Source organism: Zalophus californianus, chromosome 13 (assembly GCF_009762305.2).
Source record: "Zalophus californianus isolate mZalCal1 chromosome 13, mZalCal1.pri.v2, whole genome shotgun sequence".
Taxonomy (NCBI): domain Eukaryota; kingdom Metazoa; phylum Chordata; class Mammalia; order Carnivora; family Otariidae; genus Zalophus; species Zalophus californianus.
In genome coordinates, this window is record NC_045607.1 from 33031579 (window position 1) to 33048812 (window position 17234).

Genomic DNA, 17234 nt, shown 5'->3' on the forward strand with positions numbered 1-17234 from the left:
GGCCCTGGGCTAGGAGTCAGGATGCAAATGTGTGCCCTGGCGTGGGTTACAGCCTGTTCCTGGGCTCTGTGTTCTCTATGCAAAATGGGAACGAGGCTGATGGCCCTACTAAATTTTTAGGGTTGTTAGGCAGATCGAATGACATTGAAAACCATAAAATTGAGTGCACGTGCACAGTAATGGTGGAATGCTCTGTCCATGATCCCACAGGCTCACGCTTCCTCACACCTAGAGCATTCTCGCACCCTAGTTCTGTCCCCTCCCTGTTCACGCCAAACCGGGCATGGACTTGACAGCAGGCATGGCCGTGAACCACGAGCCAGGCCATGCAGCAGACCCCCGTGAGAGGGTGATGAGACACACAGCACCTGCATGGCCAGGCCAGGGCTGAGTAGGGCCTGCTTGGGGGCCTTGAGGTCTAAGCTAAACAGGAGGGATGCCAGTGCCCCCAGGGATTGGAGCTGGGAGCTCTACTCAGTCCTGGGGCCACAGACCTCTCCCCGCCCCGGCCAGGGGCAGTTACCCCCACAAAAAGACCCTTTGGCCTGAGGGGTGCGGGCCTAGAGGCAGGATGAGGGTGGGCGAGCACTTCCGCAGGCAGGCCCAGGCCAGACTGGAAAGTACAGGAGAAGGGGCTTTTGGCCAACTTGGGGCCAAGACCAAGTTTAGCATAGGGCAGGGCCCCAGAGCGGCCACAGAGGCAGCTCATGGCCAGAGGTGCCTGGCCATCTGTGTGCCCCAAGGCCGGGGAGAGCACCATCGTGGGACACTTAAAACCCATTGCTGACACTGTGGTCTGGGCACACTTTGGCATAGTTCTGGATTTGTGCTTTAAAGCAAAGGTTTGGGAAGTTGGGTACACCACATGCGTCTCATTCAGCATCCCCTAAAAAGGGCTTACTAGAGCTCACTCCTACAGTGATCTTTGGGGATGCAACGGGCAGTGCATAGGACACGCTTAGCCCAGAGTCCGGCACACGGTGAGCAGGCAGGAAATGGGGGGGTGGACAGAGGAGATACAGGTGGTGGAGGGGGAGGAAAGGTCAAACACAGTATGTCCAACACAGGACGGTGGTCCTCCCGGAAGAGAGGCAGGAAGCACGGGGCCTCGGAGGAGCAGATGCAGGGCGAGAGCCCCTAGGAAGATTTCAGAGACAGAAGAGTGGGTGCTATTCACATGGTGGTGAAGAAGGGGTGTCCCAGGACCCAGAGGGGACATTATGGGGCCTGGCCACGGATGGATGAGGCTGGTGATGGGCGTCAAGGCCCATTGCAGAGAGTCAAGATGCTGGAGTCACGCGTCAGGGCGTCTTTCCTGTGGTTTGAGAAGCTGTTGAGGTCTCTGGGTTGGGAGCCGGGGTAGAATCAGAAAGGAAGGGATGCCCGGGGTTCTGGTCTCACTGGGGTGGATAGTGGAACAGTTCTCTGAGCTAGCCAACCTGGGAGGAAGGGCGGCTTTAAGGGAGAGAGTGATGAGTTCAGACTAGAAATGTGAGGTCGGAGGACCAGGAATGTCGAGGAAGGGGATGCCCTCTGTAGGAGGAAGAGCAGTGAGTAGAGGAAGTGGAGAAGGCCCCAGCGGAGAAGGGCAAAGAGCCGGGAGAGGGCAAGGCCTGGAGGTGAGGGGAGAGAACCTGTCCATGGTTCTTGAGGGGACCGCAGAGGCTAAGGGCTTGCTTGCCCCATGATGGCCAGCAGACTTGCAGCTTCTACAAAACTCAGGCGACTATGTGACTAGTTAACCCATCTTTCTGCATACCCAAGTATCAGCTGGGCCCTCGTGGGCCTTGAGATCTGGGAAGAACTGGACGAGCAGCACAGATGTGGGTGGGTGGCAGACAGACCTGGCTCACGCAGGCAAGCCCCGTGCTACCTGGTGTCTCATTCAAGGGAAGCCAGAAATCTAGGTGTTCCTGTGAATCACCTGAGTTTTAAATCCTGACCATGAAGACAAAAAATTCTAAGCCCTGTGTAGCTCAGGTAAAACCCATCCATGGCCCGCACACCGCCCCAAGGCCACAAGCTTCTCTCTGCTCTAGAATGGCGGGAAGACTCTGCACCCTGGCGCCCAGCTGTGCCCTGGTAACTCTCTCTCAAGGATGTGCTGCTGGGTCATCATTCCAGCTGGGGAGGCATGTGTCTGGGCACCGGTCTCATTACCCAGCCCCATCAGGCTTGGGGAAAAGCGCATGATGCCAGCGCCCTTGTGCTGGGTGGGCGCTACAGACCATGAAGCTGATGCCCATTCACAGCATGCCTGGTGAACCCCCCCACCTTCCCCTCCCCTGCCCCGTGATCAAGCACCTCTTGGCTTGGGGTTCGGCAGCAACACCTGTGAGTTCTTCCTGTGCCAGACTTGCCCCAGAGGCCTCCAACGCAGGCCCAAGGAATATCAGGGCCCTTTGGAAGGCCCCCCCCTCCCCAGGGAGGGGAACAGAGCCAGGCCACAAGAAAGGACAAAAGGTGCGACACCCCTGCTCTTCAGGGAAGAGGGCTAGCTTGCCTTTGCCTCTGACTTGCTATGTAACCTTAAACAAGTCTCTTGTCCTCTCTGGGTCTCGGTTTCCTCACCTGTAACAAGGGTATAAAATTCCTGGCTCCTTCACCAGACTGCCCTGAGGTCAAAATCAAAGAGAGATTCTCATATGAATACATACGGGTTGCAAAGGGCTAGAAATTACTTTACTTGTCCGTCCTTATCTTCCCCAAGACGATCCTCACCCCAGCTGTGACCCTTATACAACCATGAGATTTCCCACTAATTCCAAGGTCAGACTCAGAAAGGCTCTCTGAACAGGACCAGGCAGGGGTCTTGCTGTCCCACTGGGGGCCTGATGCTGACCAGGGCTCCTTGCCCTCCTCAGGCAGGTCCCAGCCACCTACCTACCCTCCCCCTGCTACCGCATCTCCCCTCCACAAAGCAGGACTCCATGAGGGTGTAGCCAGCAGGCACCGGGTGAGCGGCTCTGGGGCCCAGGCGTGTTGCTCTGGAAGCTGTTCCTGGTGCACCCGAGCAAGGGTGTATAGCACCAACAGATTGGATGCATCCAGAAGCCAGCTCCAGGGGGCTGATGGGGCAGTGCCAAGCACCCCTGAATGGTAAATCCCCATAAATGCTGGCTGGTAAGCAGCCCAAAAGGCTGGCCCCTCCTGTGCCAGCCCACAGCATGGTCTAGTACACGGGCCATGGGACCGGGATCAGGATACCTTTATCTGGGTCTCCACTCAGTCACCCACTTGCTATGAGTCCTCTTCTGGGCCTCAGTTTCTCCATCTGTAAAAAGAGGAATTGGACTAGTGTGTGATCCCTTTTGTGTTTGGAAATGGAGAACCAGGGGAGGGAGATTTGGGTGGTCACAGTGACCAGGAGACACTCCTGGCATTTAGGGCCCACAGTGTAGGGGCCCATCCCTCACAACAAAGAATCGTGCCCCCTCCAAAGAAAAAAATGCAGAAGCATCCGTGTTGAGACACCCTGGCGGGTGATCTCACACGTCCCTTCCAGATCTGGGATTTGGAAAAAATTCGCCCGAATTCATAATCAAACATTCTAAAAAGAAATTCTTACCTTGGAATGACAGCTTCTAGCTCTGCTGCCTCAGAGATGTGGGACTACCGCTGTTGAGCTAAGCAGCCCAGCCCTGGAGGGATCCGGAAGGTTCCTCCTGGCTCCAGGGCTCTGTGACTCTGCAGTTGGAGATAATGATGAGGGTTTACACATAAGGAGCCGGATTTCCAGCCTCTAAAGCCTGCTAAACACACCGTTTACTGCCTTTGATCATCTTGCCAACCCTGGAGGTTGCAGATGAGCCAACCATGGCTCAGAAAGGCTTAGAGATGTGTTCAAAGTCACACAGCTGGCAAGTGATGGGCCTGGGGTCTGAACCCTGTGCCCTTTCCCCTCCCTGCCCAGACTTCCTTGATGGGACTCCCTCACCATCTCCCCCAGAAAAGGCAGTGTTGACTCACCTGCCTTCCCAGGAAAAGGGAGGCATCTCGGGACTCTGAAATGCAGCCCAGAAAGGCCAGGCATCCTCCCCTCCCCTCACCACACACACTCAGACTCACATTGACACACACACATATACTCACCTCCAGTTGAAAAACCTACCAATTTTACCATAGATTTCAAAAATCAACTTTGAAATTAAAACGAATAAAGAAGCAGCATGAAAGGCCCAGGGAGAAAGTTCTGAGAGCCAGCTTCTGGGAGCTGGTCAGAAGGTAGAAGACACCCCCTCCTTCCACGAAGCACTGGCCAAGCGGGGCTGGGAACCTGAGCCCCTCACAGCAGCGGAGCCTGAAAGGTCCGAGGGACCAAGAGCCCCGTGATCACAGGTGTGACGCGTGACCCTCTTTGCTCCCAACACCCAGACTCCCCATCCTCCCTGCCCAGACCTGCAACGTGGCCAGCCCTAAGCTCCCTGGCCAGCCCCACGCAGGTACACGGGAACACAGTACTACTGGGGTCCGATCCGGGTTTAGAACATACAGACAAGCCATTCAAGTCTGCGCTTGTGCTGGGCTGTCACTCTGTGTCACCGGTGTCCGAGCGACAAGAGAATCTGCACTTTTAACCAAAGATCTGCTAAGCTGAGGACCAAATGTCACTCCGTTGTTTAAGATCCTTTAAGGCCTTGCTGCCCGAATGGCAGTCCTGGGACCAGCAGCGTCCTGGGCCCCACCCATCTGCATTTTAACAAGCTCCCTGGGGGCTTGTGTGCACTATATCCAGTGGGAGGCAGGGTCGGCCCCTCACTCACTACAGGCCAGCCACACTGGGCTCCTTTGGGTTCCTAAAACACGCCAAAGCCCTTCCTACTTGCTGTGCCCTGTCTCAGGAACGCTGTCCCCCTAGGTTCTCACAAGGCTGGTCTTCCTCAGCCTTCAGGCCTCAGACTGAATGTCCCCACTTCAGAAAAGCCTTCCCAGACCACCGGCTCTGAAGCCGATGCCCCTCTTGGCCCTTCTCAGCGTGGCCTGTAGTTCTCCATTACAGCACGGATCGCTGTTCGAGTCACAGCTGAGCCGTGTGATCTGCCCTTGCTAGAACGCCTGCTCCACGAAGGCAAGCACCGGGTCGGCCTGACACACCTGGGCCCAGCATGAAGCACGGTGCAGGGCACACAGCGGGCACACGAGACTGAGTGGAGTGAGCGAGTGGTGGACCAGGACAGTCATGAAATATGGGACGACTGTCGCCATCCCTCCGTTACTCCACCTCACCTTAATCATGCCGTGAGTTAACCCTCGGACTCACTTTGCAAGTGGGAAACTGAGGTCTAGAAAGAGGCGGGGCATGCCACGGTCACCCAACAAGTCTATGGCAAAGCAAGACCAAAGCCTTTGACCTTTCAGGACTCAGCACCTGCACCCACGCCCAGACCCCCTGCCTGTCCATGTGTGCGGCCTGACAAAGCAGGTTGTGTGCAGGGGCCACTGACCTACATTGTGAGTAATTATGCAGAGGGACTTTCAGGCCAGTTGCTCTCCTTCAGCTGCACAGATGGGGGAGGCTTGCCGGGCAGCTTCTGCAGGGCTCCCGCCGAGCGGCGGTCCGGCCAGGAGTCAGGTGTGAGCACTGCCAGCCCGCGGCCGGCACGGACTGGCGTGTCCTCCCCACCGGGCACTGTGCCCCGTCAGGCAGGAAGAGCTTCTTACCAGCTTGCGTTCAGCTTGCGGCCCCAAAGCACAGCCTTCACAGAGCTCTGGGGGCTTCCGAGGAGGCCTCTATGGAACACTTCGCAATGAAGTCATTCCTCCCACAAGCAGCCCCTCCCAGTTTCTACAGCGGGGTTCTAGGGTTATACTCACTGTCCCCTTGGAATGTGACGCGGTGCTCGCGAGAGGCAGGGCAGGCTGGGACAAGCACCTGGTGAGGGAGGAAAGACCACTGGTTTGGGAGGCAGACAGACCTGGCTTTGAACCCAGCTCCAACATTACTGCCTGGAGATTTGGGGCAAGTTCTTTCTGTGCGTCCGTTTTCTCATCTGTAAAATAGATACAACACGTTGTTGGATTCTTATGAGGCTTTGCAAGACAGCGTAGGTAGAATTAGCAGCTTCGCTCCTGGCGCATTGTTGTCACCCGTGACAAGCGCCCTCGGTGTTCTTGGGGCCGCTGTTATTGGGTGAGGTCGACTCATTCGGCCTCTGAGGCTGTCTCTTGTGGAATTGTCCTGATCTTGCCAGAATGGAAGAGCCCTGAGGACTGGGCTGTGTCCATCCTGGTAATTGCTGTAGTCCCCCCTGCCCAGAACAGAACCTAGCAGATGGTAGTGCTTCGTGGTTATGTTGGAATGAATGAATGACTACTTAGGTAATTGCCCAGGTGGGCAACAAGTAAGGAAGAGAAATAAAGAAGAGAAAAAAAGCCGTTTGAAAGCTCTTATAGGCCAGTCATCCACGGAGATTGATTTAGAACAGGGGAAAGTCTGTAGTCCCCAATCATATGGAGAGGCAGGGTTGACATCCTGGCTCACACCCTGATGGGAGACCACAGCATGGCATCTGCAGGGGTCTGTGCCCTGTGTGTCTGCTGCCGGAGCGAGCACAGGTCAGTGCCCTGGGATCACTGGCCCTGGGCTGAATGTCAGGCCCACACTGAGAGCAGGATGAGGGTAGGGTCAGTAGGCCTGGGTCCTCCAGCCCCACGTCCCCCAATATCCCCTACCCTCCCACCCCACTCCTGCTGTCTGGAAGGGGTGGGGCCGGTCCTCCAAGGTGCCTAGAAATCTGGCCTCCTTTAAGACCACTGGGTGCCTTCTAAAGTAGCACAGGATGCTGCTGAGGGTTTTGCGGCCCCACTGAGCCACAAAACTAGCTCTGTGTCCTCAGCAGAGGGTGATCCGGGGCCAGTGGGCCAGACCCTCCGTGCCAGTCTTGGGTGCCCTCTAGTGGCACTTTGGTGTGTGACAACGTCTCCAAGTAAGCGCTCAGGTGGCGGCACCTTTCCCCACCCCCACGGCCCTCCCTCTCCATCCCCCCGACAACCCACCCTTTGCATCATCGAATGCATCCCTCCTCATGTGTGTGACTGCTCAGACCACTCTGAACTCCAGTCCCAGGCATGATTAGAACAGATCAGAGAAGAAAAGCCATGGCTTTTATAGACGACTTTGAGATTCAGTACAGGGGTACTGACTGGTCAGACTCCTCATCCCCTAGCCCCAGGAGTACCTGAACCTCATCACTCCTAAAACCACCCCAACCCCTGCCACTGTGATCCATGTACAGTGTGCCCAGACATGCGGTTATGTGAGGGTGATGTTAATGATCAGATTTTTGTGGCTTCTTTCTGGATCAGCACCTGTGTAGTGGGAGGATTCCGTAGAGGCAGCTCTGCCCAGCCTCGGACACTGAGTTCTCTGAACTCTTGACTGGCCCTTGATTTTTTGCTGCCCTCCCACCTCTGCTGAAGCTTAATGAGATGGGTGGGGGTGCTAAAAGACCAGATGTAGGGATTAGGATTTCAGGATTGGGGTCAGAGCATACCAGGATGGGGAGCATGGGCAGGGGGGCTATTAACAAGGTAAAAGGTAACCTGGCTACAACTTCAGCTTCAGAAGGGGGAAGACAGAGCTAGCCGCAGTTGGAGGAAAACTACCTAATGGAGTCTTCAGTCAACCATAAAGAACATATAAATCACCGGTGGAAGGTAGTTGTTTAGAAAGCTGAGGAGATGTGGATCAAGGGCACAGGCAGACTCACTCACCACCACCTGGAGTGTTGAGCTCGATTACAGCCCTATAGATCGATGGTAAACTCGAGCAGGTTGAAGGACCAGGCCGACTCGTGGCAGGAGGCCATGTGTACCTTCACTGCAGCTCTTTCCCTCCTGAGAAAGGGTGTGCAGATGCAAGGAGAGAGTTCGGGATTATTCTGAGGACCCCAGAGGAAAGGCAAGGACCAGTGAGTGGACGCACAGGAGAAGGTTATGGTTCAGTAAAAGAACTGTGCAGCCACTCACCAAGAGTGGGAGGGGCTGGGCTCTCTGTCACTGGGGATGTAAGAGCTCGACAGCCACTCTCCGCTTCCCGTGAATAGACTTTTCATAACATTGAACAATGGTGTATGACAGCATCAGTCCTTTATACACAGAGAATCTAAGAGTCCATCATAAATTATTGCTTTTCATTGTAGAACAACAGCTACTATCATCATTAATGAGTCTGCTACTCATGCATGACTGTAATGGGCTTGTGCTCCTGCATTCTGATGTCTGCTGGGTTATCAGGCATTAGGGAAACCCAGGTTTCACTGTTAGAAGTCACTGTTGACCTTCGGGCCAGCTCCTTCCACCGTCTCCTCAATTAAACAATGAAAAGACATCAGGAAACTCCTCGTCATCCTTACTAGAATCCAGCCCAGCTCCTGCGTGGATGGCGGTGGACGGGAAATCTCTGGTCTGGCAACTCCGACTGTGGGTCCTCGAGAGCACCTTCTCCTGGGTTGTCTCTCACTAGTGCCCACTGCTGCCACAGCACAGGCCTCAGGGAACCACTCGAGCCTATGTGTGGACTCAATGACCATGGAACCCAAGTGGCTGAGCTAAGGCTTTATGTGGCTTGGGACAACCAAAGGAAAAACGAGCCTGAGAGAGCATGCAACTGGATCGTCTGGTTGTAGAACGGCCTGAGTGCACAGACCCCACCTCCCCAGCTCTTCCTACTTCTGGGTGGAAGCACCATCACTCCCCAGATCACAGGAGCCCAGACCATTGTCTGCCTCAGAGGCCAGGCCGAGAGAGCGGGGCCAAGAGAAATAGGGTGCCCATTCCCTCTTACCTGAGGCCTGCTTTCCACATCCCTGGATCCTACCAAAATGTCCCTTCTAACTGGTGAGTGACTCTGGGGATGCCTACCTCTTACCCTTAGGCCTGTGGCTTTACCTTGGACCTCTATAGGACAACTCCATCCTGTCACCCTGGAGGGACAAAGAACCCTCCAGCAGTTCTTTGATGAGATACCCTCAGTGGGTATCTGTTCTAAAGACAAATAGATTCACAAATATATCTTCAACTTGACTTTGCAAAGTTGTTATTGGTAGTGCATGGATGTAGAAATTCTAAAACCATTTTGTGTCTATTTAATGTTGAGCAAATGAGTGACTATTTTGATATTGTGGAAAACCAGAGATCTCGCTATGAGAGAAGAAAGATGCAAATATGGAATGGGAAGAAGCAAGAACCCTGTGGTATAGGATTTTATCTACATCTATAAACAGATGGTAGAGAGACAAGGATAGATACATAGAATGGTGATGGATGGTTGGATGGATGGATGGATGGATGGATGGATGGATGGATGGATGGTTGGATGGATGGATGGATGGATGGATGGATGGTTGGATGGTTGGATGGATGGATGATTGGATGGATGGATGGATGGATGGATGGATGGATGGATGGATGGATGGATGGTTGGATGGATGGTTGGATGGATGGATGGATGGATGGATGATTGGATGGATGGATGGATGGATGGATGGATGGATGGATGGATGGTTGGATGGTTGGATGATTGGATGGATGGATGGATGGATGGATGGATGGATGGATGGATGGATGGTTGGATGGTTGGATGGATGGATGATTGGATGGATGGATGGATGGATGGATGGATGGATGGATGGATGGTTGGATGGATGGGTAGATATAGATAGATAGATAGATAGATAGATAGATAGATAGATAGATAGATAGATAGATAGATAAGGAAGGAAGGAAGGAAGGAAAGGCCTAGAAGTAATGATACCCTAGGAACAGTGAGCACATCTAGAGCCCAGACCTTGGTTTCTAAATATCATTCTCCACCAAAAAGAACCAAGACTCCTCAGAGAAATGGCTGAATCTGAGGCTGGGGAAAGGAAAGCACAAAGAAGTAGAAGTACTTATTGTGCCAAGACATAGGAAAGTGCTCCCAAAAAGTATGAGGATGTATTGGAAAAACACATGAGACTGCATGTGGGAGTTTCCGACTGGCCAAATCTGGGGAAATTTGAGCATCAAAATGAAAGATAGTAATGGAAATGAAAAAGGAAGCCCTAAATGCATACTGATATACATAAATAAATGGGAAGAAAAGAAAGATATATTTATAGTGGTGTGCCAAGTATTTAAATGAAATGATAGAGTTAAAAAAAAAAATCACCGTTTTGTGGCCACCAAAGGAATGTGACTCAGGTAGAAACCATCACTGGATGCTGAAACCACTGAGTTGACATTTGTGGGGAAACGGGACACTCACACAGTCTCAAAATATCTCCCACAGAGTATTTATTAATTACAAGGGGGAAATGGTACCTTTGAAGTGGAGAGATCTGGCAGACATCACTGAACCAAATGATCGTAGTTAACATCACCAGTAATGGGACAAAGTGCCATCAAGTGCCACTGAGATGAAGCTCCAAAGAAGCAAAAACATCACTTTACATAGGATTCCTACCATGAATGCATAACCCAAATCTAATCATGAAAACACATCAGACAAACCCAAACTGAAGGACATTCTACCAAATAACTGAACCAGATTCTTCAGAAATATACATGACATAAAAGATCGAAGTAGGCTGAGGAATTGTCGAAGATTAAAGGAGACTAAAGACATGACAAGTAAATGCAGGACATTGTCCCAGATTGGACCCTGCTTTGGAAAAACCACAATTGTCTTAAAGGACATTAATTGAGTCAATTGGCAAAATCTGAAAATTGATAGCGTATTAGATACTGTATCAGTTAAATGTCCTCAATTTGGTAAGTATATGTGGTTATATAAGAGAATCTCCTCATTCTTAAGAAATACTTGCTAGATATTTAGGAGTGAAAGGTCAGGGTGTCTGCAATTTACTTTTAAATGGTTCAGAAAAGACATTGTAGAATATACTTTTTTTTTTTTTCATTCTCTGGGTGTGTTTTTCTCCTCTTTCCACCGTGTGGCTGATTCTTGCCCAGAGTTTCCTAGCTCAAATTTCTGAGAGAGACCATGTTTGGGTAGGGTCCTCTCCACCATCCCTCTTTGAGCAGAACACCGCACTAGGAAACCTCGTAAGTCTCTGACCAGACTCTGGATTGGCTGCTGTGGGTCAAGTACTCACCCTCTATCCAATCAACTTTGGCCCAGGATAGGTCATGTGGAATAAAACATGGCTGCCGCCATTGTTCCCCACACTGGGGGTGATGGGAAAGAAGGTCTCCTTAGAAGAGCTCGGCAGGCCCCCAGGCTGGCTCAGTCAGCAGTTATTGGAGTTAATCCCAGAGACACCCGAAGGCCTCTTGACATAAGTTGTGCCTTATTCTCACCTTCATTCTTTCAACAAACATTACAGATGTATGCTCTGGACCAGGTCTCATGCTAAGTACTAGAAGCACAGGAAGTGACCCACTCTCTACCCTCAGGAGATCTGACTCATGTTTGAAAGGCATGAATAACACAGATAACTAGAGTGCAGGGCTGAATCATGACCGACAAAGAGAAAGCAGCCTCGTGGGAACATAGAAGAGGGGTCCAAAAGGCCTCCTGGACAAGGGACTGGCTGTAGTTCATGGGAGAGCAAGTGGCCATCAGATGGGGCCCTGGCTGATGAAAAGATGCCCAGTGCCATCCCTGGGTTTCTGTTTTCTCTTTGCACAGCCGGACCCAGCAGGACGAGACATCTCTATCCGCCCTCTCCTGGAGCACTGTGAGAACACCCACATGACCATCTGGCTTGGCATCGTCTATGCCTACAAGGGGCTTCTCATGGTAGGTGTGGAGAAGAAGGCAGAGGTTGGGGGGCCGCTTCTCTGTCAGAGCTCTCTCTCCCAGGGGCCTCTGTGAACATAAAAATAAACAGAGCCCCCAGGACGAAGCACTTACTAACTGCCAGGCCCCGTGTCTGCCACGTGTTCTCTCGATTCCCACAACAACCCTCTGAGATGGGTGCAGATAATGCCCCATTTCACTGATGAGGATGCTGAGGCTTGGTTTGCCTGAGATCACTCAGTAGTAAGAGGCAGATTCAAGAGCTTAACCACAGAGTAACCCCAAAACCTATGAGTGTGCCTCAGGGTAGCCACCATAGTGCCCCCAGAGCGGCAGTCTGTCAACATCCAGCACACGTTCACATCCCACATTTTACTGCATTCTCTCAAAATCTGTGGGAGGTGAGTGGAATCATCCTCGTCTTATAGAAGTCAGGCTCAGAAAGGTTAAAGGGCACTCGTAACCTCCAACCTCCGAACCCAGTACTCTTTCCATTCCACCCATCTGTTAGAATCAAAGATCAGATACCAAGCCCACCCCCCACGTCTGGAAGGACTTGAAAGGGCAGCCACACCCCACCTTATCCCACGTTGACCCCTGAATCTTCTCTCCAATCCTGTGCAAACCGTGCCTCCACTGAAATCCCTCCAGGAACAGGAAACCAGCCCCCATTCCCTCCCCAGTTCTTTCCCCAGTCAAGCTGAGCCACCATTCGCTTCTGTGTAGCCTCCACTTAGAGGCCAAGAATGAAGCCTTCTCCAAAGGTCAGAGAAAGAGGGATTTCTTGTACTGCTCAAAAGCATCCTTACCTTCTGCTGCTTCGGAGAACTCTTTCTGAGGGGCCACACCCGAAGGGCATGTGTTAGGGGACTCTAGGCAGAGATTGTCCCCCACTTTATACTAGTTGAGACTAGTTTCCATAGGGATTCTATGAGGACCAGTGGGCTGCAATCTGGGCCCCACAAGGTAATGACCCTGAAGGTGTCCACAGGAGGGACCCAGAGTGGAAATGGGACTTTGAGGACTGGCCAGTGGCCCTGGGCTTGGAGAAGGGCACTCAGGAGACATGGTCACCAGAGCTATCAGAGACAGGTGGCATAGACCCGAAGGCAGATCCGTCATCAGTGGGCAAAGTTGCCAGAGGGCAGCTTTCAAGTCCACAGTAGAGAAGGATTTTGTACAACAGAGCAGTGGCCGCCCATGTGGTGGCGCCCCCTAGGAAGGAAGGCGCTCCCTTCACAGGAAGCAAGCGGTACCCATGACTTGAGGCCCCCAGCCCTTGCTGAATAAAGAGAGTGAAACCAGACTCTCCGGGACCCCTCCTGCTCCACGCTCCCTGATCTGAGACTGTGAAATTAGATTATGGGGAATCCGATTGACTCTTTAAGCTGTGTTCATCTGTAATGTTTTGACCATCCGTTATCTTCTGCACCTACTTGCAAAAGTGGTTGGAGATGACCATGTCTCTTCCAGTGGGGCTAGTACCTTCAGCCAGATGGTGTCAGTAAAAGCTGAATCTGGCAGCACAAGTGCCCTACTGTTCCCAGTGTGCATAGGGAATTGTCCTCCACCCTCCTGGCCCTTAGGGCTTGTGACTAAAATTCTAGCTCCTAGTGCCTCCCACTCTGAAACCACAGAATTTCAGGGCTGGAGAGAGTATGCCTAGCCCTGTAGGCCCACTCCCCTGTCAGAGTTTCAGCACTTCCAGCCCCCGCTGAGCATCCCCGACAAGCATTCCATCACTCATCGCTGCCATACCTCCAGAGATGGGGAGATCACCCACCTCAGAGTGGCCTGTGTCACCCATGGATGGTGTATTAGAGTCCTGTGGCTGCAGGAACAAATCTCCACAAACTGGTAAACACAGACAGGCTTGAAACAACACACTTTTATTCTCTCACAGTTCTGGAGGCCAGGAGTTGAAAACCAAGGCTGAGCTGTGCCCCCTTCAAAGGCTCTAGGGAGAATACCTTCTTGCCTCTCCACGGCGGCTGATGGCTCCAGGCATTCCTTGGCTTGTGGCCACATCGCTCCAATCTCCACCTCCGTCTTCACATGGCCATTTCTCCTCTCCACGTCTCTTCTCTGTGGGTCTCTTATAAGGACACTTGTCCTTTGATTTAGGGCCCACCTGGATAATACAGGCTGATCTTGTCTCAGGACCCTTAGTTATATCTGCAAAGACCCTTTCTCCAAATATGCAGTCCCCGTGGATTCAGATATGGACATTATCTTTTAGGGCCACCGTTCAACCCACTATAATTGGGTTGCTTTTCTAGAAGGTTCTTCCTTATCCTCAGCTAAAATCTGCCTCGATGTACCTTGTGCCCATGAACCCTCATTCTACTCCTTGAAGGCCTAAGAACGAGTTGCTGTCCGTTTCCTTCTGACACGCTTCAGAGATTGGCAGCCAACCACCAGGTCCCCAGACTTGCCCACATTTTACAATGGGTAGAGACTCTCGTGATGGTTTGGTGTGGGCCCCTGGGCAGGACCGGCCCCTGGGCAGGACCAACCTCTGCTGCTTCCCCTGGAAGACATGGACGGCCAGGTCCGGCCAGCACAGCCCCCACTATGGGACTGAAGGGACCACACACGAAGAAACCAGCACAAAGCAGGCTTTCAACAGCCACTGGACTCTTTCTCTTCTTAGGTATCTGCTTCCTGGGCTTCTGGCTCCCCATTTTAAAAGACATCTTTAAAAAATAAATCAGTCTGGGGCACCTGGCTGGCTCTGTCAGTGGAGTATGCAACTCTTGATCTTGGGGTTGTAGGTTTGGACCCCACATTGGGTGTAGAGATCACTTAAAAAAAATCTTAAAAAAAATTTTTTTAATAATAATAAATCTGTCTGTGAGACAATACACTTAGAGAAAAGGAGAGGAAAGCAACCGTGGCTGTATATATAATACCATTTCACAAAATAACTTTTAGCCAACTCTTGTCCAGGCACTTTGGTTTACAAAATGCTTTCAGAGCCATCTTCCCATTTCATCTGGATACAAACCCTGTGAAATGGTGTTATTATTATCCCTATTCTACAGACGATGGAACTGAGGCCCTGAGAGGCAAAGTGACTTGCCCAAAGATTCCAGATCCTCCAGCCTTGTGCCAGCCACCCTTCTAGCACAGGGCATCGTGCTACCCTACGAAGTCAAACCTGAAAACAGAAGCCCTCAGTGTGATATTAAATGGCTCATGCAGTTTTGGATGCCCTGAGCTGCAGTGGTGAGGTCAGAGGGAAGAGGGGCCTTTGAGGAAAGACGTTCTGGAAGGGCTGGACTGCAGCCGATGGCCCTGCATGCTCAGCGGTCCTGGTCAGCTCCTCCCCCACCCACCCACACCACCGTTCTGCCTGGCATTCCATCTGTACTTCCTCCTCAACAGGCCCTCCCCTTAGACCACCCATGAAGGCTAAACCCTCCATACCCTGCTTCAGATCACATTGGACCTCTACCTTGTCCATTTCTGTTGGGGAGATGTATCAGGTAGGAGTAGAGCTACAAGTGACAGAAAACCCAAAACAGTAATGGTTAAAGAGGTGGTTAAATTCCTTCTCAGATGAGCAATCTAGGGCTGGTGGGGGCTCCCAGAATCTCAGCTCCTTGGATCTTGTGGCTCCCCCCGTCTTCACCATACAGCTCCCACATTGTAGACTCAGATGACTTTTTGGTCTAAGATGGCTGCTCAAGCTCCACCCGTCACACTCCACTCCTACTAGGAAGGAGGGAAAGGAACACCGTTTCCCTTTATACATACTTTCCAGAACTTGTACACACCACTTCCACCTACCTGGCACTGTCCTGAACCTACTCATACACCACAGCCAGATTCAAGGACAGTTAGGGTATGTAGTCTCTATTCTGAGTGACTTTGTGCATTGAGAGAAAATAGAAGTCCCAGACACAGGGGCTCTGCCTTATTTAGTAGTAAAAAGCACTGGACTGAAGTTCTGGAAACACAATCCACTTTTGCCACTGTATGACAGTGTGGCCTTGGACAAGCCCCTTCCTCCTCTCTGGGCCTCCGTGCTCTCTCTAGAGGGAGGGGAGGTGGTCGAGATCATGTCTGCCCTTCCTACCATGGCCTGCTGTACGTGAACCAGTAGTGGGGCGGAGGAGAACCAGATGCCGTTAACACCCCCAGTGTGCATCTCCTCAGCAGGACTCCCCCCGGGGCCACAGTGGAGACTGAGGGTGACATCCAGAAGACCTGGCCCAGAGCAAATCCCCCAGCCCCCCTTCTCAGAGCGGCAGGCATGTGCCATCCCGTGATAATGACCACCTCCCCTTTCCGCTCACCATTTCAGTTGTTCGGTTGTTTCTTGGCTTGGGAGACGCGCAACGTCAGCATCCCTGCCCTCAATGACAGCAAGTACATCGGGATGAGTGTCTACAATGTGGGGATCATGTGCATCATCGGGGCCGCCGTCTCCTTCCTGACCCGGGACCAGCCCAACGTGCAGTTCTGCATCGTTGCCCTGGTCATCATCTTCTGCAGCACCATCACCCTCTGCCTGGTGTTCGTGCCCAAGGTACGGCCCACCCCCTGCGTCCTGCCCTCTGGCCTCTGGCCCTGCACAGGGGACTGCTGGTTTCCTCTGCTTTCTAGCCGTTTTATGCTTTCTCTACTTGGGATGATTACAGTTCACATCATGGAAAGTTTGGAAAATGCAAACAAGTAAAAATCAAATTTTCCAGAAATCTCAGAGTCTTACCACCCAAAAATGATCACTGTTAACATTTTGTTTTAGTTTTTTACGAAAAACTACATATTTTTGATGTATTTACTTCGTCTTTTTTTTTTTTTAAGATTTTATTTATTTATTTGAGAGAGAGAGAGTAGGGGAAGGAGCAGAGGGAGAAGCACGCTCCCCACTGAGCGGAGAGCCCCAACACGGGCCTCGATCCCAGGACCCTGAGATCATGACCTGAGCCGAAATCAGGACTGAGCCACCCAGGCGCCCCCCTATCCCACAGTCTTTTTTAAATGGTTAGGCAGTGGTGCCTTCTCAGTTACAGCTGTGATTAGAGCTCACATGTCGTTTTGTAGTTTGCCTCTTTCACTGTGAATTTCTCCTTTGTGTTTCTCAGTCATGACCACCACTGGCAGGGGATGTTCCGTGTTTTCTTTTCTGCTCAGTTCCCTTATTGATGAGCATTACAGTCGTTTCCAGATTTTTTATATTATAAATGAACTTCTTTTCTCTACATAACACATGATCCCCATTTCTGGCTACACCCTTCAGATGGAGCCTCAGAAGTAGCATTAGTGGGTAAAAAGGAATAAATAACCACTTTTAACAGCCACTTACACTTTCCATTCATCTGAAGTCCTGACCTTCAAGATCAGCCTGAGAGGGTGTTTTTCAAACCTTATCCTTCCCAGCAGCGGGCAGGTGAACCAGAGGCCTGGGCATCTCGGGAGCCCCTGCAGTAGGCTGGTCTCAGCATCAGAGAAGAATGGGAAATAGAGAAGGTGGGAGGAATTATTG

At 51.8% G+C, this 17234-nt stretch overlaps 1 protein-coding gene across 1 annotated transcript in view; it reads left to right on the top strand.

Moving 5' to 3' along the window:
* The window catches only part of GABBR2 (gamma-aminobutyric acid type B receptor subunit 2), a 343152-nt gene that overhangs the window by 312096 nt on the left and 13822 nt on the right, over nucleotides 1-17234 (top strand). The window contains exons 14-15 of the mRNA XM_027616869.2: nucleotides 11630-11740; nucleotides 16050-16274. Coding sequence (XP_027472670.1) covers nucleotides 11630-11740; nucleotides 16050-16274 — 336 coding nt within the window. The remainder of the gene's footprint in view (nucleotides 1-11629; nucleotides 11741-16049; nucleotides 16275-17234) is intronic.